The 17835-nt window shown below is 44.6% G+C and overlaps 1 protein-coding gene across 7 annotated transcripts in view; it reads right to left on the reverse strand.

The window, feature by feature from the left end:
* PITPNM3 (PITPNM family member 3) overlaps positions 1–17835 on the reverse strand; it is a 72656-nt gene that overhangs the window by 47102 nt on the left and 7719 nt on the right. For 2 of the 7 annotated variants that reach the window (XM_062615611.1, XM_062615604.1), the window contains exons 1-2: positions 14278–14363; positions 35–130 (exon numbers count right to left, since the gene is read on the reverse strand). In XM_062615611.1, the coding sequence (XP_062471595.1) occupies positions 35–130; positions 14278–14299 (118 nt within the window). In that variant the 5' untranslated portion in view covers positions 14300–14363. Of the gene's footprint in view, positions 1–34; positions 131–284; positions 330–9578; positions 9677–13406; positions 13521–14277; positions 14370–17835 lie in introns of those variants that run through there. The other 5 variants (XM_062615606.1, XM_062615603.1, XM_062615607.1 and 2 more) reach the window with 5 other exon arrangements.

Raw genomic sequence — 17835 nt, forward strand, 5'->3', positions numbered from 1 at the left:
ATAATGGGAGGAGAGCATAAAAATGTATACTGACCTCGTGCATCGAAGAATTCATCATCGGAGCTCTCCACTGAGTCTTTGAGAACATTCTGCATGTGCCACTGGGCACTACTGAAGCGGCACGGGCCAGCTGAAAATACAGAGAGAGTCCCATTAATCCAAGGGAAAGTTCACCTCTGCTCCAGGCTTAGAGAAAAAAAACAAACCAAACCAAACCCCAAACCCGACATTAATAAACTATTTGTGGAGATGCTCAGGAGGATCACTATCATCAGCGCATGTACTTTAGTCTCAACAGTCAGAGCTCTCAGGATGGCACAAAAAGTCTGCTTCCACCTAATGAAACTGATTAAAATTAGTTTTTGTAAAAGAGAAACCTGCAGCACTTTCAGCCAATGAGGTGACTTGAAAAGAGAAATTCTTCCCCGTTGAATTCACCTGGCTGTTCACTTCCAACAGTCAGCTGGGGAGGTTGTTTCTCAGACAGGAAGCAGCATTCCCCCAGGACATGGCACTAGCTCCCATTTAAATTCAATTTCACTTCTAAAAGAAGTGCCATCCTATTTGGCTCACAGATTTACAGGCAAACTACTGCATTCTCATTGGACTTTTTCATCAGCCAGCTTTGTTTTGCTGGAGCCTGGGGCTCCTATTTGAAGCTTGCCATTTGAAGACAGGAATGCAAAACCTTGTTAGAGTAGGTACAGTAACAGAGTCATGACAGCTTAGATGGCTGCGACGGATTATCATACTGAAACTACTTTGTAGTCAGTAAACCAGGCCTGCTTAACTATATCAGTTCTTACATCTACAGCAACCCAACACTAGAAAGCAGTAGTGAAATACATTCCTTATATCAACAATAAAGTCTCCCCCAAATCACTACGGAACCAGGGATCAAATGCACCATATCCATAACAATACTACAGCTATTGTAGAAAGGATGCTCATTCTCAACCAGAATAGTGTCTTTGGTTTTATTTATTTCCCCAAATGATGATATCAGATCTGAAATCCAACATCCTGAGGCCCTGTCCACAGGGCCTTCTCTCAGTTGTAAAAGAGCAACTCAAGCAGGGGACACATCCTTCTATACTATTCTGGGGAAAACAAGCCAGTAGGTTACAGCCTTCTGCTCTACTTACTCTACCTATAGCTGAACTAATCAGAAAAATAACTGAAAGGTGATAGGAGGAAGCAAATTTTAGCTGGCCAAGATAAGAGTAAAAATTATAACCAGTTAACAGCATTTTAATAGCTAAAAAAAAACCCAACAATCAAATCCACAAAAAAACCAACAACAACCAAAACAATTCAATTGGTTGTTAAGGAGTCAGTGCTCATTACAAGAACACAGTGTGTATTGGGAATGTGTCCAGTGATATTTGGCAGCTACCAGAGAATGCACACAGATCATTATTGTCACTCTTACAGATTTCTGGAACATTTTACTAATGACAAAGAACAACAAAGCGAATTGAATTCCTTCCCAAACATCACCTTGCTCTCCTACCATTCAAATATCTCATATTCCAAATACTAGATAGAATTCCAAAATTTCAAAGAATGAGAATGTAAAGTACCACAAAAAAGCCAGTGACAGATGGGAAAGGGAGGATTTACCAAATTCAGTCTTTGGATAGGAGGCCATACACCAGAAAAGAGTGGAAGGAGGGAATAATCTGCCCTACCTTTTGAGATCTTAAAACCAAAGTATAATACTATTAGTAGAAAAAATCTTGAGTAAGTTACTCTTTTTCAGCCATATGTAGAATATCAGGTTCCCTGATCACAGGCCTTAAGATCTACGAACAGCCAGAAGGAGGCAGTAAACTAGGAAATTTATGAAGAACCTATAAATGAGAGACAGGTCCACAGATCAGGAGAGCAAGAGTGAGACAAGGAACGGTGAGAAGGCAAAGGACTGCCCCGAACATCTTAACAGTGCTCAGGATTTTCCTCTGCAAGGAAACAGCTTCTCACTCAGCTACTCTGGTCAAACAAGTATCTATAACTGATGCTGAATTTCTGTGCTATGGATGTTTATGAAACCACTGGAATATCCAGACTAAGGTATACAGACTCCACTGGTAACACACACTTCATGCCTTTTGGGCATCCTGCAGATGCACACACTCCCATACTGAATACAGATTTCACACAGAAAATTCTGCTCGGACTTTCCAGCCAGATACCTGTCCTAATGACAGTTCTGCCAAGCCTAAAAACTGAGGAGTCTCATTTTCTGGTACTCTGAGCATTCAGTGCACAAGAAGCCAGCAGGCTACATTTGCAGAAACAAAAATACCACAACAAAAAACACCCTCTTAGGCAGCAGGTAATTTGTTTTGGAGAGATATTTAGGGGCTTGGCTTTTAGAAGTTAGCTTCTCTTCACCTTTTAAAGCTGTATAACTGCACGTCTCTAGTAAGCCAGCACAAATGCAGGTATCCAAAGCCAGCAACACAGGGAAAAAAACAAAAGCAAACCAGAAGAAAGAAGTATTTTGCATTTTTTTATAGTTATTTGCAGGACTTGTCTTACCATGATTTGAGAGATTCTCCAATTATTGTTATGTCAGTCAGCTATACTTCCCATGGATTGAAGTCCCATTCTATGTGGTCTTGGGCTTCCATAATTCTCCAGCAAAAGCTTAAGATTTAAGACCAGAAAGACCCACTCATTCTTCTTTTTCTTCCTTGCTTTTCCAGATATCCAGTTCCCTTGCAAAATCCACCTTCAAATAACAAACACTAAAAGTTACAGCATTAATCCTACACCTGTAACACATGGGCCAGTTCCTTCCATTTCATGGTATATGCCTCCTCACCTCAATTTTGATTTGGTGCCTCTGCTGAAAATAGCCAGCTCTTCTGAGAACCTGTCTACTACAGTTCTTACCTAACAGATTTTGAGACATTTCTATGATAAAGCCAGTAAATAACATCAAAATCACTACAAAAATCACTGAAGAGTTAGGTAGTTTTAACATCTGGACGATTCACTAATTTGTATCCAATAATAACAAAGGCATTTTCAGCATGGTTTTCTGAATCAAATAAAAATTTATTCAGATCAAGACATAAATATTCTGCATACCAGAACTGAACTATAATTTAGAATTAAAGGATTCAGAACGCAAGCTGTTTATCAAGGAATTCTCCTGGCACACAGAAAAAGGTGTGAGTTCATCTGGTCCCATCTAGAGCAAGTTGCCCAGGACCATGTGCAGGCAGCTTTTGAGTATCTCCAAGGAGGGAGACTCCACAACCTCTCTGGGAAACCTGTGCAGTGCGCAGTCACCCTCACAGTAGACAAATAAAATGTTTCCTAATGTTCAGAGGGAACCTCCTGTGTTTCAGTTTGTGCCCACTGCTTCTTGTCCTGTAACTGTACACCACTGAAAAGAAGCTGGCTCCATCTCCCTTACAACCTCCCTTCAGTTATTTGTTTAGCTGTACTAACAAATGATGAGCAGTACTCATCAATGTTTCTTCTCTTGTATTTGAGGTGTTTGGTCGGTGGTCTTGTATTGCTGTCACCTCAACTCTCCATTTCTAAGACTATCTTCCCAGTACACTACACTCAAAAGCAATAAGCTTCCAAATACTACAGACTAACATTAAGTAAAGGTATCATGGCTGATACCTATTACTACCTTTCCTAGGTGCTGCAAAGTGTATTCAATCAGGAAAGCAGAGAACATTCTTCTTTGGCAATGATGAATACCTTTCTAAGGCCAGCCCATTGTGTTTAAATCCCCACAGGGTACAGAAACCTGTTTGTTACTGAGGCCACGTTTGACAGTCTCATTAAAGAGAGAATCCCAAACAAAAGCTTTTCGAGTATGTTTCTTCTAACTGAAGCCAGTGGTACTGATACCTGCTCATCTCAGGCTTTTGCCTCTGTAGTTATTTCTGTTAAAGAAAACCTCTGTAACGCAATGTTTTCAAAGGCTGCAATTTTTTAAACCATCATACCATTACAGAAGAGCTATTTCAAACTGTTACTTGCCACAATAATGTGCATATTTAAATTGTTTGTTAACTGGGGGGGTATCTTGATTCTGTGGTCAATGAGTTGGGGGTCCCCATCTCCCCCTGACAGAACTACCTTTCCCCCAGTTACTGCTTCATTTGGCTGGGCTCATTTCTTGCAGTAAACATCCAGTCATCTCACAGATCTTGTGTCGGTACCTCCTTTTTGGAGTTCCTGCTCTCAACAAAGGATTTGCTGGTGCTTAACAGAGCATACAAAAATGCTTATTACCTGAATTAAATATTAACAAATCACTGTTCTTAAAGATAAGCTACTAGCAATGCATTTCACTTTATTAACCATTAGGTAGGAGGGAAGTAGAACATCCAAGTGCATGTAAATGAAATTGTGCTGTAGACATTGCAACTTGAGAGATAAAAATACTCCCTGCGATGACACACCATGCACTCTGATCAGAAGGAACGCGTAGAAGAGAATGCCAATAAGCTCCTATTGCCACAACTGTGCAGACTGCATTTACAGGCAGTTCTGCAACACCCCGCTCTGCCACAGAAAGGTGTAGGTTCAGTCATTTTAGTAAACGTCACTGAAGGCTGAATCCTACTGTGCACAAATAACCTGAGCAAGAACCTGCAAGGTAAAAGCATGACTTTCTTCTCTGGAGAGAAGCATTAAACTTCCATAACCCTGTTACAGACTTCAGGAAGCATGTACGCCAAAGGGATCACTGCACTCCTGTCTGCAGGGTGTGACACCAGCAACAACAACAAAAGGAACAGTTGCAAGAGTAACAATCTACAGCAAAAACTTCATTCATACGTAAAGAAAAGTCTCACCTATGACCCCAGAAAATCTGTAGCTGAGGATAGTGGTGGATGGCAGGGAAGACAAGCAGACACCCTTCCTGAAGCAAGTTAAAGGAATTAAAGAAAGACGGCACAAGAATCCATAGAGGAGAAAATCTGTTTCAAAACCAGTGGTATGACAATGAATTGAAAAAAGGATGGCGGCTCAAAGCTGAAGTTACTTAAAGTATTACCGTTTCATTGCATCTATTTCCATTTTCCATTTTCACTTCCTCTTTGAATATGTTACCAAAACATACACTGGGACCCTGTCCATTTCCTAGAGGTATCTGCTGGGTTTTAGACAGCTGACATGCAAAGAGGATGCCAATAGCTCTGTCTGAGCAGGCTGCTAACAGCTAGTGCATTGTCTGGGAAGTCACAGGCATAAAGAGGCACTATGACCAGAGATCTCAAGGAAAATGAAGAAAACGCTCCTTTAGAAAGAGCACACCACCACTTTGCACAGAACATTACTACAGATGCAGTAGATGCAATGCTGTTAACACACATGCTGTTGGTCACACATTATCAAGCTCCAGAGTCTTAAGGGAACTATCATCTGCACAGCAAAGGCCTGGAGGTCTTGACACCTGCCTAGAGAGGCTTTCATGAAAGCACACAGTAGAGACTTAAGAAAAAAAAAAGTGGTAGAAATTTAAAAGCACTAAAACATGGGAAGAAACAAATGTAGCAGCACTGAAATTCAGTGCCAGCAATGTAGTGCTGCAAGATGCATCACCCACAGATAAAACAGCTGTGTGTCAGGTCATTTGCTGGAGGTGTCAAGATACTCAAATCTTCTCCTCAAATATATTCACTTTTAAGTTTCACTGGTAATGTATGCTTACAAGTAGTAGTAGGACATGATAAGTTGCTCCTTTCCCTGGTTTGTACTTCTTTAGTGCTGCATGGAGTGGCTTCCAGGAATGTTTCATATGTGAGAGTAAGGCCCTGTCCAAAAGTGGAAACTGCCATTTCCCTCACCCACGGAGCAAATACTGGCACAACAGCTTTAAGGTCTTCACCTCAAGCATGGCATGCTGCCCATAGAAAATAGAAGTAAATACAAATTCACCTCCCACCGAGGAAAAGAATGCCAGTGGTTGCACTAATGCTTTCAACTTGAATTCAAAAGCCCCCTCCCTAACTAACACCATTCTAGCATCACTTAATCTGGATTAAGTATCTCCTGATATATCTCCTGATATAACATAATCCTGATATAACATAGAGTTGTACGAATTTCTGACTGAAGGAGAGCCCAAAAGGCCTTGCAGGGATTGTGAGTTTTTTCCCAGAATAGAAAGCTTTCTGTTTCAGCACTAGCGGCAGGCAGGGAGGGAGGGAGGCAGGCAGGCAGGCGGGAGGGCGGCAGGCAGGCAGGCAGGGAGGGAGGGATGGGGAAGGCTGTATACACAGAAAGTTGTAAAGCCTGCACAAGTACTCCGAAGAAAAGAGCAGCTCCTCGGAGAAGAGCTGTCACTGGCTGGGCTGGAAGTCAGTAAACGGACTGGCCCCACAAAGAAAGCTCATGCTTCCGGAGACCGTGGGGTTCGATGAGGAATGTGAATAGAGAGCCGAAAAAAGTGTCACAAATTTTCAGGCATAAATTCTGGCTAAGAGAAAAGCCCCGGGAGCATCTGTTTTTTTATATTGCACTAGGAATGCTTCTAGATTTAGAAGCAGCTTAAACATAGCCAGTCAGCAGCACAAGTGTGCATAAGACTGCAGCAGTTCTTCACATCTACATTTATTTGCTGGCTGTGCTGCATTGCATCACCCTAATATATCCATCTTACTGAGTCTGCTTCCTTCTGTGCCAACAGATTAGCGTTAGCCACCTTAACAAGACTCTATTAATACTTCCTGATTGCATTAGACACCGGCATTGCCTGCACTCACTGATTTGATTTACAGTGTCAACTGATGCATATTTTATTGTATTATTTTGTTTCATAGAACAAAAAGACCAGCCCTGCTTCAAAATACAGGCTAATAACACTTGATGCTTCTATGTCCGCAAACTTTCTCTTTACCAGATTTGTTGACTGATTCTTCCAGCCAGATTTCAGTGATTTTTTTGTAAGCAAGATAGCGACTTACATTTCATTTCAGTTGTTCAGAATCATGGTTTCTAAAAACACGGAAAACCATATAGAAGTGCAATGCCTTTAACAAAAACTTTAACTACATCACAAATCTGCCCCTCAGTAGTGGACCCAGAAGAACATGTATTAGCTCCCACAGGCTGCTGAGGTGGACAGAATGACAATAGGATACAAGGGTAACATTTCCAAGTGTCAAACCAGCTTGCTACACTCACCTGTTACAGAAGGAGCTGACTAGGGGCTTGCCCTGCGTGCACAGCCACAATAACTGCGGGGCGGAGAAGACTAAAGTAAAGCCATCTTGCTGCTCCATGCACAGAAGCTGAATTCTCTAGCTAGGCTAGCACTAATTGTAATTTACTGTAATTAGGATTAACTATAATTGATTACAATCAGTGATTTTCTTCTGTAAAAAGAAGTCTTGCTTTTTTCTTCAACAAAACCAGCTGGAATTCCATTGGTACTTCACTGCATCTGTGATCTGGTGACATGAGATGAGGTGATGCGATGTGCGAGTAAAATGAAACATTGAAAAGCACTCTCTTGATTTTCCGTGCACTAAATCATTTCACATTTTAATTTTCCTTTGGCTGACATGATCACACACCTGCATGAAGACAACTCTTGCAGGACCTACAGAAAACAATTTCCCACATCATGGATGTAGTAGATGTCGGTTTGTGATTCACCAGATCTCACAATATATCCCAACCTCACAGCAGCTGTTTTTTTATATAAATTACTAACTAAAAGCAAAGTCACTTCTGGATATTGTCGAAAAAAGAATCAGTTAAAGTGAGATCTTTAGATGTACAGTATGCTTATTAGGCAATTCACCCATGTTAGATATTTATTGCCTTTAGCACTAAGACATATAAATAAGGGTCACAACTGAAACCTATATCCTGTACAGCAGTAGCGTCCATAAAGGTGAAAGCAACAGATACGATCTGTTGCATACTTTTGTGATAGGCTGTAAAATAGCTGACTGACCCGACACTTGAATGAGCACCTAAACTCATCTGTGAAGTACGTTCAGCTGCTCTGAGCCTCATTTAGCATGGAAATAGAGAAAAAAAGGAAGAGAGAGTAGAAAATTTCCTCCCAGGAACAGCCAGGATCTTACTTGAGTAAAAAGTGCTACAGGAATAGTTCTGCATGACATTCATACTTCTGTTTGAGGGCAAGTCAGACTGCACCTCTGCAGACGTCATCCACACTTAGATGCACGGCAAATTTCATCCTTGGTGTTTGTGATTGTCTATAGTTCCAGAAAACTGCAGAAGAAGTAGTTCCCACTCATGTATCAATCAGCAGCTTCGAATGCCATCCATCCAAAGAAATAAAAACGCACTGCAATCTCTGATATATCCCGCAAACAGATCTAAGGAGCAGAGCAGCCATGGAAAATGCCAATCCCACTTCCACACACACACACCAGCAGAGCTCATTTTCTCACACTTGCATAAGCAAATCATCTTGCTGAAATCAACAGCAGTTGAAAAGCGTGTATAAGAGAAGAATCAGATCTAGTTTCTCCTGGTTGGGAGGCAGAAACCCACACCTGGCAATGATATAACAATTAAGCAACTGACGATCACACTTCATTCCATGTTTCTAAAAGGGGAGGGAGGGGAAAAACAAACAAACAAAAACCAAGAGGAATTAAAGTGACCTTACTGGTCTATAGCTAACATTGTCAGAACTAAGGAAATGGAAGCAGAAAACCAGACAAGAAGTGAAAGTAAGGCCTAACAGATTCTGAAAAGCAGTTCCTCTGAAAATCAAATAGCTAATGCTGCTATTCCTGACTTTAATTTAACCACTTTCCTATAGAATTTGGAAAGGTCTAGTGTCTAAAACTCATTCATCCACAAGCATCCTAAGATAGAATGGCTCGCCACTGTCACTCAATAATTCCACACACTGTTACCAGCACCAAAAATGCTGTTTTATTACTTGTTATGCAAAGATCTTATTTTAAATGCCTCTCAAGTCAGGAGAAAGAAAAGGCATATATTGTTCCATTCCAGTTACTAACATTACCTCTGACTTGTAGTAAAAGAATACTGTACATGGTAGGCCCAGGTCTTTAGGTGTAATACATGTGGAGACAGTGTGTGCAGAGCACAGTAGGACCTTCCCTAAAACAGAAGGCTTGCCTGCGGAAACGACGTCCTCTAGTGGACAGCACTCTTTACCAGGGCACAGGCCTCTGCCATGTGACCTAATGCGCTGAAAACTCATTTTACAAGTGCACTGGGAAGTAAACCTACCCTTGCTTTGAAACCACAGCCATGATGCCTTTCTTCACTGGTTCTGCCTTCTCCCCAGCTTGAATCAGCTTTTACATACACTTACTGCTGCTGAAAAAGTAAACCATGACTTGATTCATCACTGTTTACAGCAGAACTTCACCAGCAGGTTCAGCACAAACACTTTGGGAATGAAAGAGCAATGATTTTATACCTGAAGTGTATTAGTGAGAGAGCAGAGCAGAACAGTAGGCACTTACTGCTGCTGAAAAAGTAAACCGTGACTTGATTCATCACTGTTTACAGCAGAACTTCACCAGCAGGTTCAGCACAAACACTTTGGGAATGAAAGAGCAATGATTTTATACCTGAAGTGTATTAGTGAGAGAGCAGAGCAGAACAGTAGGCACAGTCCAGAAGCTTCAGTTTAAGAATCACTCCAGCATCTCCTAAAGGCCACCTTCTCCTTGACAATGCACAAATCAATGGTTAGGTTAAGCAGAGGACAAATCAAAAGGAATAAGGCTGATCCAAACGCCCCTACCAGCCCCTCCTGTGCACTGGCAGTATCACCACTGGAGCAGACTAGCCCAACAGACTGTCCAGGCTCAGGTGTGTTTGCACCAGACCTTCCAAGAAGAGGCATTCAAGCAGCCTGGGGTAAGAACAGAAGCTTTCATTGGATGCACTTACAGCAGTGAGCTTTCCTCTAAAACTAATTCAATACAATCCATGTTCCTGTTACAATACTACAGAATTCAAGCTTTGCAGCATCCCCAGCAGTTTGCTACATCTTTTGCCTGGTAATAATTAGAATTTGCCAATCAAGCCTAGACATAAGCAGATGCCACAGACAGGCAACCATAAAAAGCGCACTCCTGAATACTACTACCACACCAACATAGTTAGCTGAGACAAAATAGCACACAGCTTTCTCATAGCTACTGAAAACTCAGTCTTTTATATAACAAAGTATTGAAGACTGAATCTCAATAAAAAACTAAGCAAAACCAGACTGTTGCACAATTAAAACATTTCCACGTGTTAAAGCGTGTTTTAGAACTGTGGCCATTTTGAATTCAGGGACAGTTTTCCATACAAAACCAAACAGCACGAGTCATTTTTCCATTTGAAAGAGACACTGGGCAGAAGGAACGACCTTTGCTATTGCAACTCACTGGTGTTGCATAATAATACTTCTTTCTGGTTCTGCAGGTTCCTGATGCTTCCTGCCTACCCATTAAGTGATTTAACTGAGCTACCCACAGAGTGTTACCTAGTGACTACACAGCTAAGACTTACTGTAGGCCAAAATTACTCACTGTTATTTTCTATTTATGTTTTATTTCTTCTTTAGCAACCGTAAAACAGAAGACGTACTTTAAAAAGATGTGAATTTAACTGCTGGAGGCACTCTCAGGCTCAGGAGCTCAGGCAATACAGAGGAAGATGCTGACCCTCCTTCCAATTATTCCAAAGTGAAAACTCAGCCCCCAGGACAGGGGTGGCTGGCAGAGAGGCAGAGGGCAACAGGAGGCAGAGGGCAACAGGAGGCCAAGGGGGAGAATGCGCAACGCCAGGGGAAGATGGGGAGCCACAGAAGGGAAGGAGAGAGGGAGATGAAATTTAGAGCGGCAGGTTGAGGGGGAGGAAAACAGGAAACCAGAGAGGGGAGGCAAATCAAGGAGTGGGAGGCCAGCGGAAGGGGAGAGGCATCTAACCAGCCTAACTGGTAGCTGCTTATAAGGGATGTGACCCTATTTCATTCTTCCCACCAGGGAGGGCAGCTACCTGCAGCTCAGTCTGTAGACTGCAAAAGCAGCAAAACCTAAACTTTCTACAAATTTCATACAACAAAGAGTTTTCCATCTGTTTGGTTCCTAGAGCTCAACTGCAAAAAAAGCTGGGGCAGCTTGGGAGCTGGCATGGGAAAGAGGTGGAAACGCGCAGAATTTTTCTTACTGTTAGCAGCAAGCCATCACATCACCAAACCATACCTTCCATTCATGAACCTGCAGTACTCTAAGTACAGGGTGAGTCCTGCCCTGCTGAAATCTCTCTATTCTTGCAGTCTTGTGAATTGCAGACTTGGAAGCACTGCTAGCACTTCAGAAAGAGAAGAGGAAGAATTAAAAGGTACAGAAAAGCACAAAAGGGACTTTGAGGACAATTACTAGGACAAAGTTCCTGGTACTTATCCTTAAGTAGCAAGTACTTAAGAACAAGATGAAATGCAAGAAGTCAGGAGGTCTCATCTTAAAGGTCTTTTCCAATCTAAACAATTCTACGATTCTAAATGAGGAAAAGGAGAAGAAAGGTAATCCTGAAAGTGCAATAAAGCAAGCAGGGTCCTGGAATGAACGAAGTCACTAGGTTTATTAGAGAAGCTGCAACCCAGGGAAGAGATGTTACAATACTCCCTGAGAGCACTCCTGGACTGACAGAGGCAGCAAACCAAGACAGGATTTCTAAGAGATGGGAAAAGGGTTGAGAGGTACAATGGAAAAACTGAAAGGTGAAGGGAAGCATTTAGGGAGGAATAAAGTGGTCAGTTTTGGAAAGAAAGCAGCTTGGGCCAGGAAGTGGTGAGGAGAAGCAGCTTGAAGGCAGTCAGCAAGATTGAGCAGATACCAGGAAAGGGTCAGGAGCTCCCTTTATTCTCATCGTGGATGCGTCAGCCCCTAAATAAAATTCAAAAGGAGAGCAAAGAGCACAGCTGACAAAGCCAGAGACATAGTTAAACGCAGAACAAAGTACACACAAAATGCAGGTTCTCTTGTCAAAACAGTCAAGTGAAAGAGCTACCTGAAGGAACAGCCCAGATACCACTGTAGTCAGAAGTACCTAATATAACCGACTCCTCTCTCCCATTCCTCGCAGTGTCTTTCCTCTCACAGCAACTCAGCAGTGGCAAGTCCCTGATTACCTACTCTGTATATCCTTCAACTGGCAGTTCTGCAGCAGATGGTTAGGATAGGCATATATTTGCTAGTGAACACAGGAAACAAATAAAGTAGCAAAGTCATGCAGGCCTTTAAGCCCCTATTTTAAGGTAGCAGCAACATTTGCAGTCTTGCCCTTTATGGGATTACTGGCAAGATGGACAGAGAGAAGGGCAAGGCTGTCCAGGCTCTAAATCCTAGATCAAGCTTTCCTGTAAATGTGGTGCATCTCTTAGAGCTGTTTTTTGAAGCTTCAAATGCCAGCTTCCCCACAGCAGAAATTAACTTCACCCCCTTCTCAGCAGTTTCATCACCTCCTCCAAACTAACTCCCCAAAACCAGATACGAATATTCTCTAACCTTTTCCTACAACGACTGTAGGTGGACTGCCTGCATCACATCTGAAAGACTACTTTCACAGTGCAGGGATTTTGGCTTTCTGAGGAGGATCTGGCATTTTTGAGTCACTGCTGTCTGTTAGAAAACGAAGTAGGAGATGAAGATCAGATACCACACCACCCCCACAGACATGTCAGGTAGTGATCTGCAATTGCTGCTAACGTGGTTTTGGAGTACACAATCCTGCAAATGTTCAAGTATTTCTGCGCAGGGACCATTCCAAGCCTTAAGATCTGGCGGTCACTAGGTGGGATTTGGCTACTGAAACAAGTCGACTGCCTCCAAATATGACACATGTGCCTTTAGAAGCACATGTCATTCTCCAGTGATTAAACTGCATGTTTCATGGCTCCTAGAATTATGGTGTTTCTTTGCATTTGTGATGAGGTTACAGCACTGGCAAGGGCTACAAGGCAGGGTATATACAAGCAAAACAGCCACATTTCTTTATTTGTGCGTATTCCAGCTCATACTGATAAACTCAGCTGCCTCAATTTAACAAAGCAGACACTTTTCCTGCTCCTAACCCTGACACGCTCTGCCAGAGCAACTTTTTTGAATGACCAAGTTATGCTTTTATTTGCAGTAAGCAGTAGTGACATCATAAAGATGGCATCAAAAGTTGTATTTTGTCCACTGAAGTGAGTGGAATCACATTCAAGAGAAGTACCATCCTTTAAAATCCCTGTGCAAAGTGGGGTTTGAACAACCAAACTATGCATGCGGATTACATTACTCCCATACTACTGACAATGAAAGCAATACTGCCTTATTTTCCTATCAAAGTTAAAAGGACCTTAAAAAGCTAAGGCCAAATAAAAAACAATGAGACTTTTCCCCCATTTATTCCTTCACCTTCCAAAAGATGGAGAACAACTGTTTAGTTCAATACTGTGTTTGCATCTTCTGAAATGACTGACGCTCTCATGCTCCCGAGCGCTACATCTCTGGGCTGCCACCAATCCATGCCTATTTCGGGGGAAAAAAAAATACAAGAATAAACTCTGCCAGGCAGACTTTGGGTTCAGCCCTAATATTGCCGCGCTGAGGTAAATCTGTGCCAAGAAGTGGCACCAAACTCCAGGCAAGTTTCACCTACAGACCCACAGGCACTCAGTCACGGCACAGCCAGGCCTTCACCTTCAAAGGCAAAGGGCTCTGCGTGCAGCCCCAAGAAAACGACTTCTGCAGCAGCACGGGGCTCCCCGGCACTCCGCTCGCTGCGCCGAGCGTCCCTACACACAGCGCGCTGCCCCCGAGGCCGCCCGGCGCCTGCCGGCCACAGCCCCAAGCCCCCGGCCTCCGAACTGCCCCGGCCTGCGGGAAGCACGAGCTGAGGCAGCGAACTGGGGCGGCGCGGGAGGGGCTCCACCCTCAGGACGGGCTGCCCGGCAACCGCCCCGCTGCCACCCGAAGAGGCGCGCTTGGCTCGGGCGCCTCCCGAGGAGGCGGCAGCCGCAGGGCTCCTTCACACCGGGGGACCCTTCCCTTCCCTTCCCTTCCCTTCCCTTCCCTTCCCTTCCCTTCCCGGCGCCGCGGAGAGCGCGCAGGAGGCCGGGGAGCAGCCACAGGCGCGGACGCGAGCGGGGCCCCCGCAGCTCCGCACGGCCCCGGCCGAGGCGGGCACCCGCGGGTTGGCGGTCACCGCTCCCGCAGGACGGCGGCGGGAGCCTCCCCTCTGCGCGCGGGGCCACGCGCGCTCCCCTCGGGGCTGCCCCGCGCTCACCTGGGCGCGGCGCTTTCGCCATCGTCGGGGCCGCCCGCTCCCGGCCGCCTCAGGTGCTCGCCCGCGGGGCCCTCCCCGCGCGCCGCCGCCCCATCTGCTCCCGGCGGAGGCCCCGCGCCGCCCACTCGCCTGCGGCGCTGGAAGACGCGGCCGGGAGACGCCGCCGCGCCGCTCGGTGCCGCCGCGCAGCCCGCCCGCCGCGGCGCAGCCGCCGTCGTTAAAGGCGCAGCGAGCGGCTCCGCGGAGAGCAGGGGCCGGCGGGTGGCTGCTCGTGAACCTGCCGGGAGCGAGCGGCCCCGGTTCGGGTCCTCCCGCAGGGCTCCCCTCAGCGGCCGCGATCCGCGCCGGAACACCTCGAGAGACCTCCCAACCTACTGTGCTTATATAACGCGGCGGTAGGAAAGGCTTGAACTTCGGTCAGGAGACACTACTACCACATGTACCAGTTTTGAGAGGCGCTGCTTTTCGCTGCCCGCTCAGCTATCTCCTCCCTGCTCTCTCCTTTGCTCAGAGAAAGCAGACCCTGAATAACATGTAAGAGCACCCTTTGCCTTTAATCAAAGTTGTATTAGGGTCTCTCTGAAAACACACTTTAAAATCAGATTCTGGCCTGGCCCTTCAAAGAAGGTTGAATTAGCATTTGATACCAGTTTAATAGGATTGGTTTGTAATCTGAAAATGAACTGGTGCCCCATCTATTGTTCAACAGGTTTTTAAGGAAATCGTATCAACAAACTGTTTCATTTTCGCTGCTCCAGACTCTTGTCATTTAGGAGTCAGTGCAAATGTGCTGCCTCCCACCCCCAGCTTTGTCCTCCCCCAAGGAGGCAGTAAAAACTTAGACCTTTGCACAGTAGCTCTGGCTGTAAAAAAGCACAAGCTCTGTTGTTGCCCATACACACCACCACGATTGATTCCAAAATACATTCATCCTTAATGACTCTTTAGCACTGGGCTAGATGCAGTGACTGTCTCTTGGCAGGGCTACCTGAGCAGGCAGTTAATGGCAGCCTCTGAAGGCAGCACGAACCACCTCCCTCACTGGTAAGAGATTCATTTATATTGACTTGAACACTGTAAACAGACAACTACCAGCCCTTGACAACATAAACCTCCACGAGTTTCTTTCTCCTAAAGACTTGAGAAAGATTCAGTGATTGCAACTAAATTCTTTTGTTACGTAAAGGCACGTAGGTTTTGGGTTCCTTTTTTTTTTTTTCCCCATGCATTACACAGGAGTTGTAGAACTGCTACAAGGGTTAACAGCCAAATGACAATGTAAGAAAAATACAGTATGCCAGGCAATGGCCTGAGCTCAAATGCCTTCCAATATATTTATACATCCAAGTACCTGTTGGGAAAAGAATCTAATTCCAAACACATTTAATTCTGAACACCTGGTTTTCTGGTGACGCAAGTTGTCCCGCTTACAATAGAGCAGAGAAACTCCTCTCAAGACAAAGCCTCTGTCAAAGGATGCTCCCCATCATTACAAGGTTTTCTGGTGAAGATGCCTAATTACAGAAATGATACCTCATACAAAATGTGTTTTGCATGCTAATTCACGCAGAAAAAACATCAATGCAGTAGACACTGCCATGTGTTGCAGGCAATGCAGAGACCCCTGAGGACGGGTGCTCAGAGAAGAATGCTACCAACTCACGCTACTGAAAACATCTGCCTACCTAATGATCCATCAAACCGGGCAGGGAAAGCTGCTCCAGCTCTACACTTCAGATCCTAGGTGGCAAAGCTGAAAGTTGATTGCTTGCTATCTCCAGGACCGAGTTCAACCCTGGCTTCTGTAGAGGTGTGCCTGGTAACACTAGGTTCAATCTGGCCTAAGCAGCCTTGGGAAACAAACTAGGAAACTGCTGAGGAAGGAAGGGAAATGGGAAATCTGTCTTACGGAGCCAACGTTGTTTGTCCATAGTCAGAAGACAATTGCTTATTTCAAGAAAGGGTGATGCTCAGTGCAGTTCTGTTAGCAATTACGGGACTTCAGTGATACACCAGTGTGGGACTTGGGGAAAGCAGCTGATGAGGAGGGTGCAGTGAAGGTCAGGAGAACCCTTTAAGCTCAGTTCCCATATCCTCCTTGAAGTCATCACAGAGAGAAGCAGCCCTAAGGAGCAGACACCACATTGAATCAGAGAAAACAGCAGGCAGTAGAGCAACTCACAGCCAAGTGTTCCACGTCAGCCACCCACTAGAAATGGGTTGCACTGTGCTGCTTTACTTGGAAGGACTGAGAAATTCTCTGGCAGCAGATACACCTGCTTTGTCACTGCTCATGCCAGTGAAAGAGCCAAAGAAGCTGTCCAGGATCCAAGAACAAGCCTTGAGATGGCAGCTCTTGGAACATAACCTCAAATAGTTTAAGAGGCCAAAATAAAAAAGAGACAGGATATGTTAGAGCTCAGCATTACGGTGATCAGCACTCATGCTGATTAGGTATTTCATTCTTTCAGTGTGGAATAGCTCAGATTTTGTCCTCTTGGCTCCCCAGTCTAACCCGCTATTAAAGAATAACCCAGGCTCTCCAAACTCAGTATTGCTGATATTCATGGCACTTTATTGACCCCTTTCTGATTTTTCCATTAAAAAAAAGAAGATGGTGATAAAATTGCAGGGTCTCTCCATTTCAGTGGATAAGAATGCAGCATCTGCTCTTTCAATGTGGAAAAGTCTATTGGTTTCTCAATGTTTCTTTTCATAGAGACAGCGTGTTTTCCTTAAAACATTGTTATAGTGGCTTGATGCATTGCTAGGAAGCCTCTTCCCAGAGCCTGACTGCTGGTCCATTACAGAGCAAAATGTTAGGAAAGACCAGCAGGAGGAAGGACTATGGATTTATTGATAAATATCAGCTTGATCCTAAATCCATCTCTTTTTTTTTTTTTTTAACTAAATGCAGGACTGGGTTTTAATAAATACACCCCCCCCCCCCCCCCCAAAAAAAAAAAACAGAAAACAAAACCAAACAACAAACAACTGGACACGTTCAGGAGAATAAAAATTAAATGTTAGAGCAGTAATGCGACAGCACAGCTCTGCGTGCTTTAGACAGTAGGCTATATTTAGTCATCTGCTTCCTAACTGAAATGCTGAGGAGAGAGGGAGAACCCATGATACCAGGCTTTTAAAAGCATCTGTGGAGCATTCCTGTTCTGCAGCACAGCAGCTGTGCACAGACATACCCAACCTCAATTCCACTGGCTTTCTCAGGCACAGGCCAGTCTCAGCTAGGGCAAATTGTTCACCCTGCTGCTGGGAGCGACACTGCAAGTGGCTGAGCTCTGCCACAGGTTGGCAGCTCTCAACACCCAGCCAGGCTTGTAGAGAGCTTGCTGCATGACAGACAAACCAGGGTGAACCATGCTCATGCTACAGCCCCACTGTGAGCGAGGTAAGGGAACGGTGTCCAAGGAGTTGGGCAAAGAAGGGTAGCTGAAGTTATATCTGCCCTACACAGCAGGATGGAGACATTCACATACAGCTTGATGTGCACATGCTGGGCAACTCCATGCACATCATTTCCCTTGGTGACACCCATAG

Source organism: Pezoporus occidentalis, unplaced genomic scaffold, assembly GCF_034315485.1.
Source record: "Pezoporus occidentalis ecotype Australia unplaced genomic scaffold, CSIRO_AGI_Poc_V1 ctg183, whole genome shotgun sequence".
Taxonomy (NCBI): domain Eukaryota; kingdom Metazoa; phylum Chordata; class Aves; order Psittaciformes; family Psittacidae; genus Pezoporus; species Pezoporus occidentalis.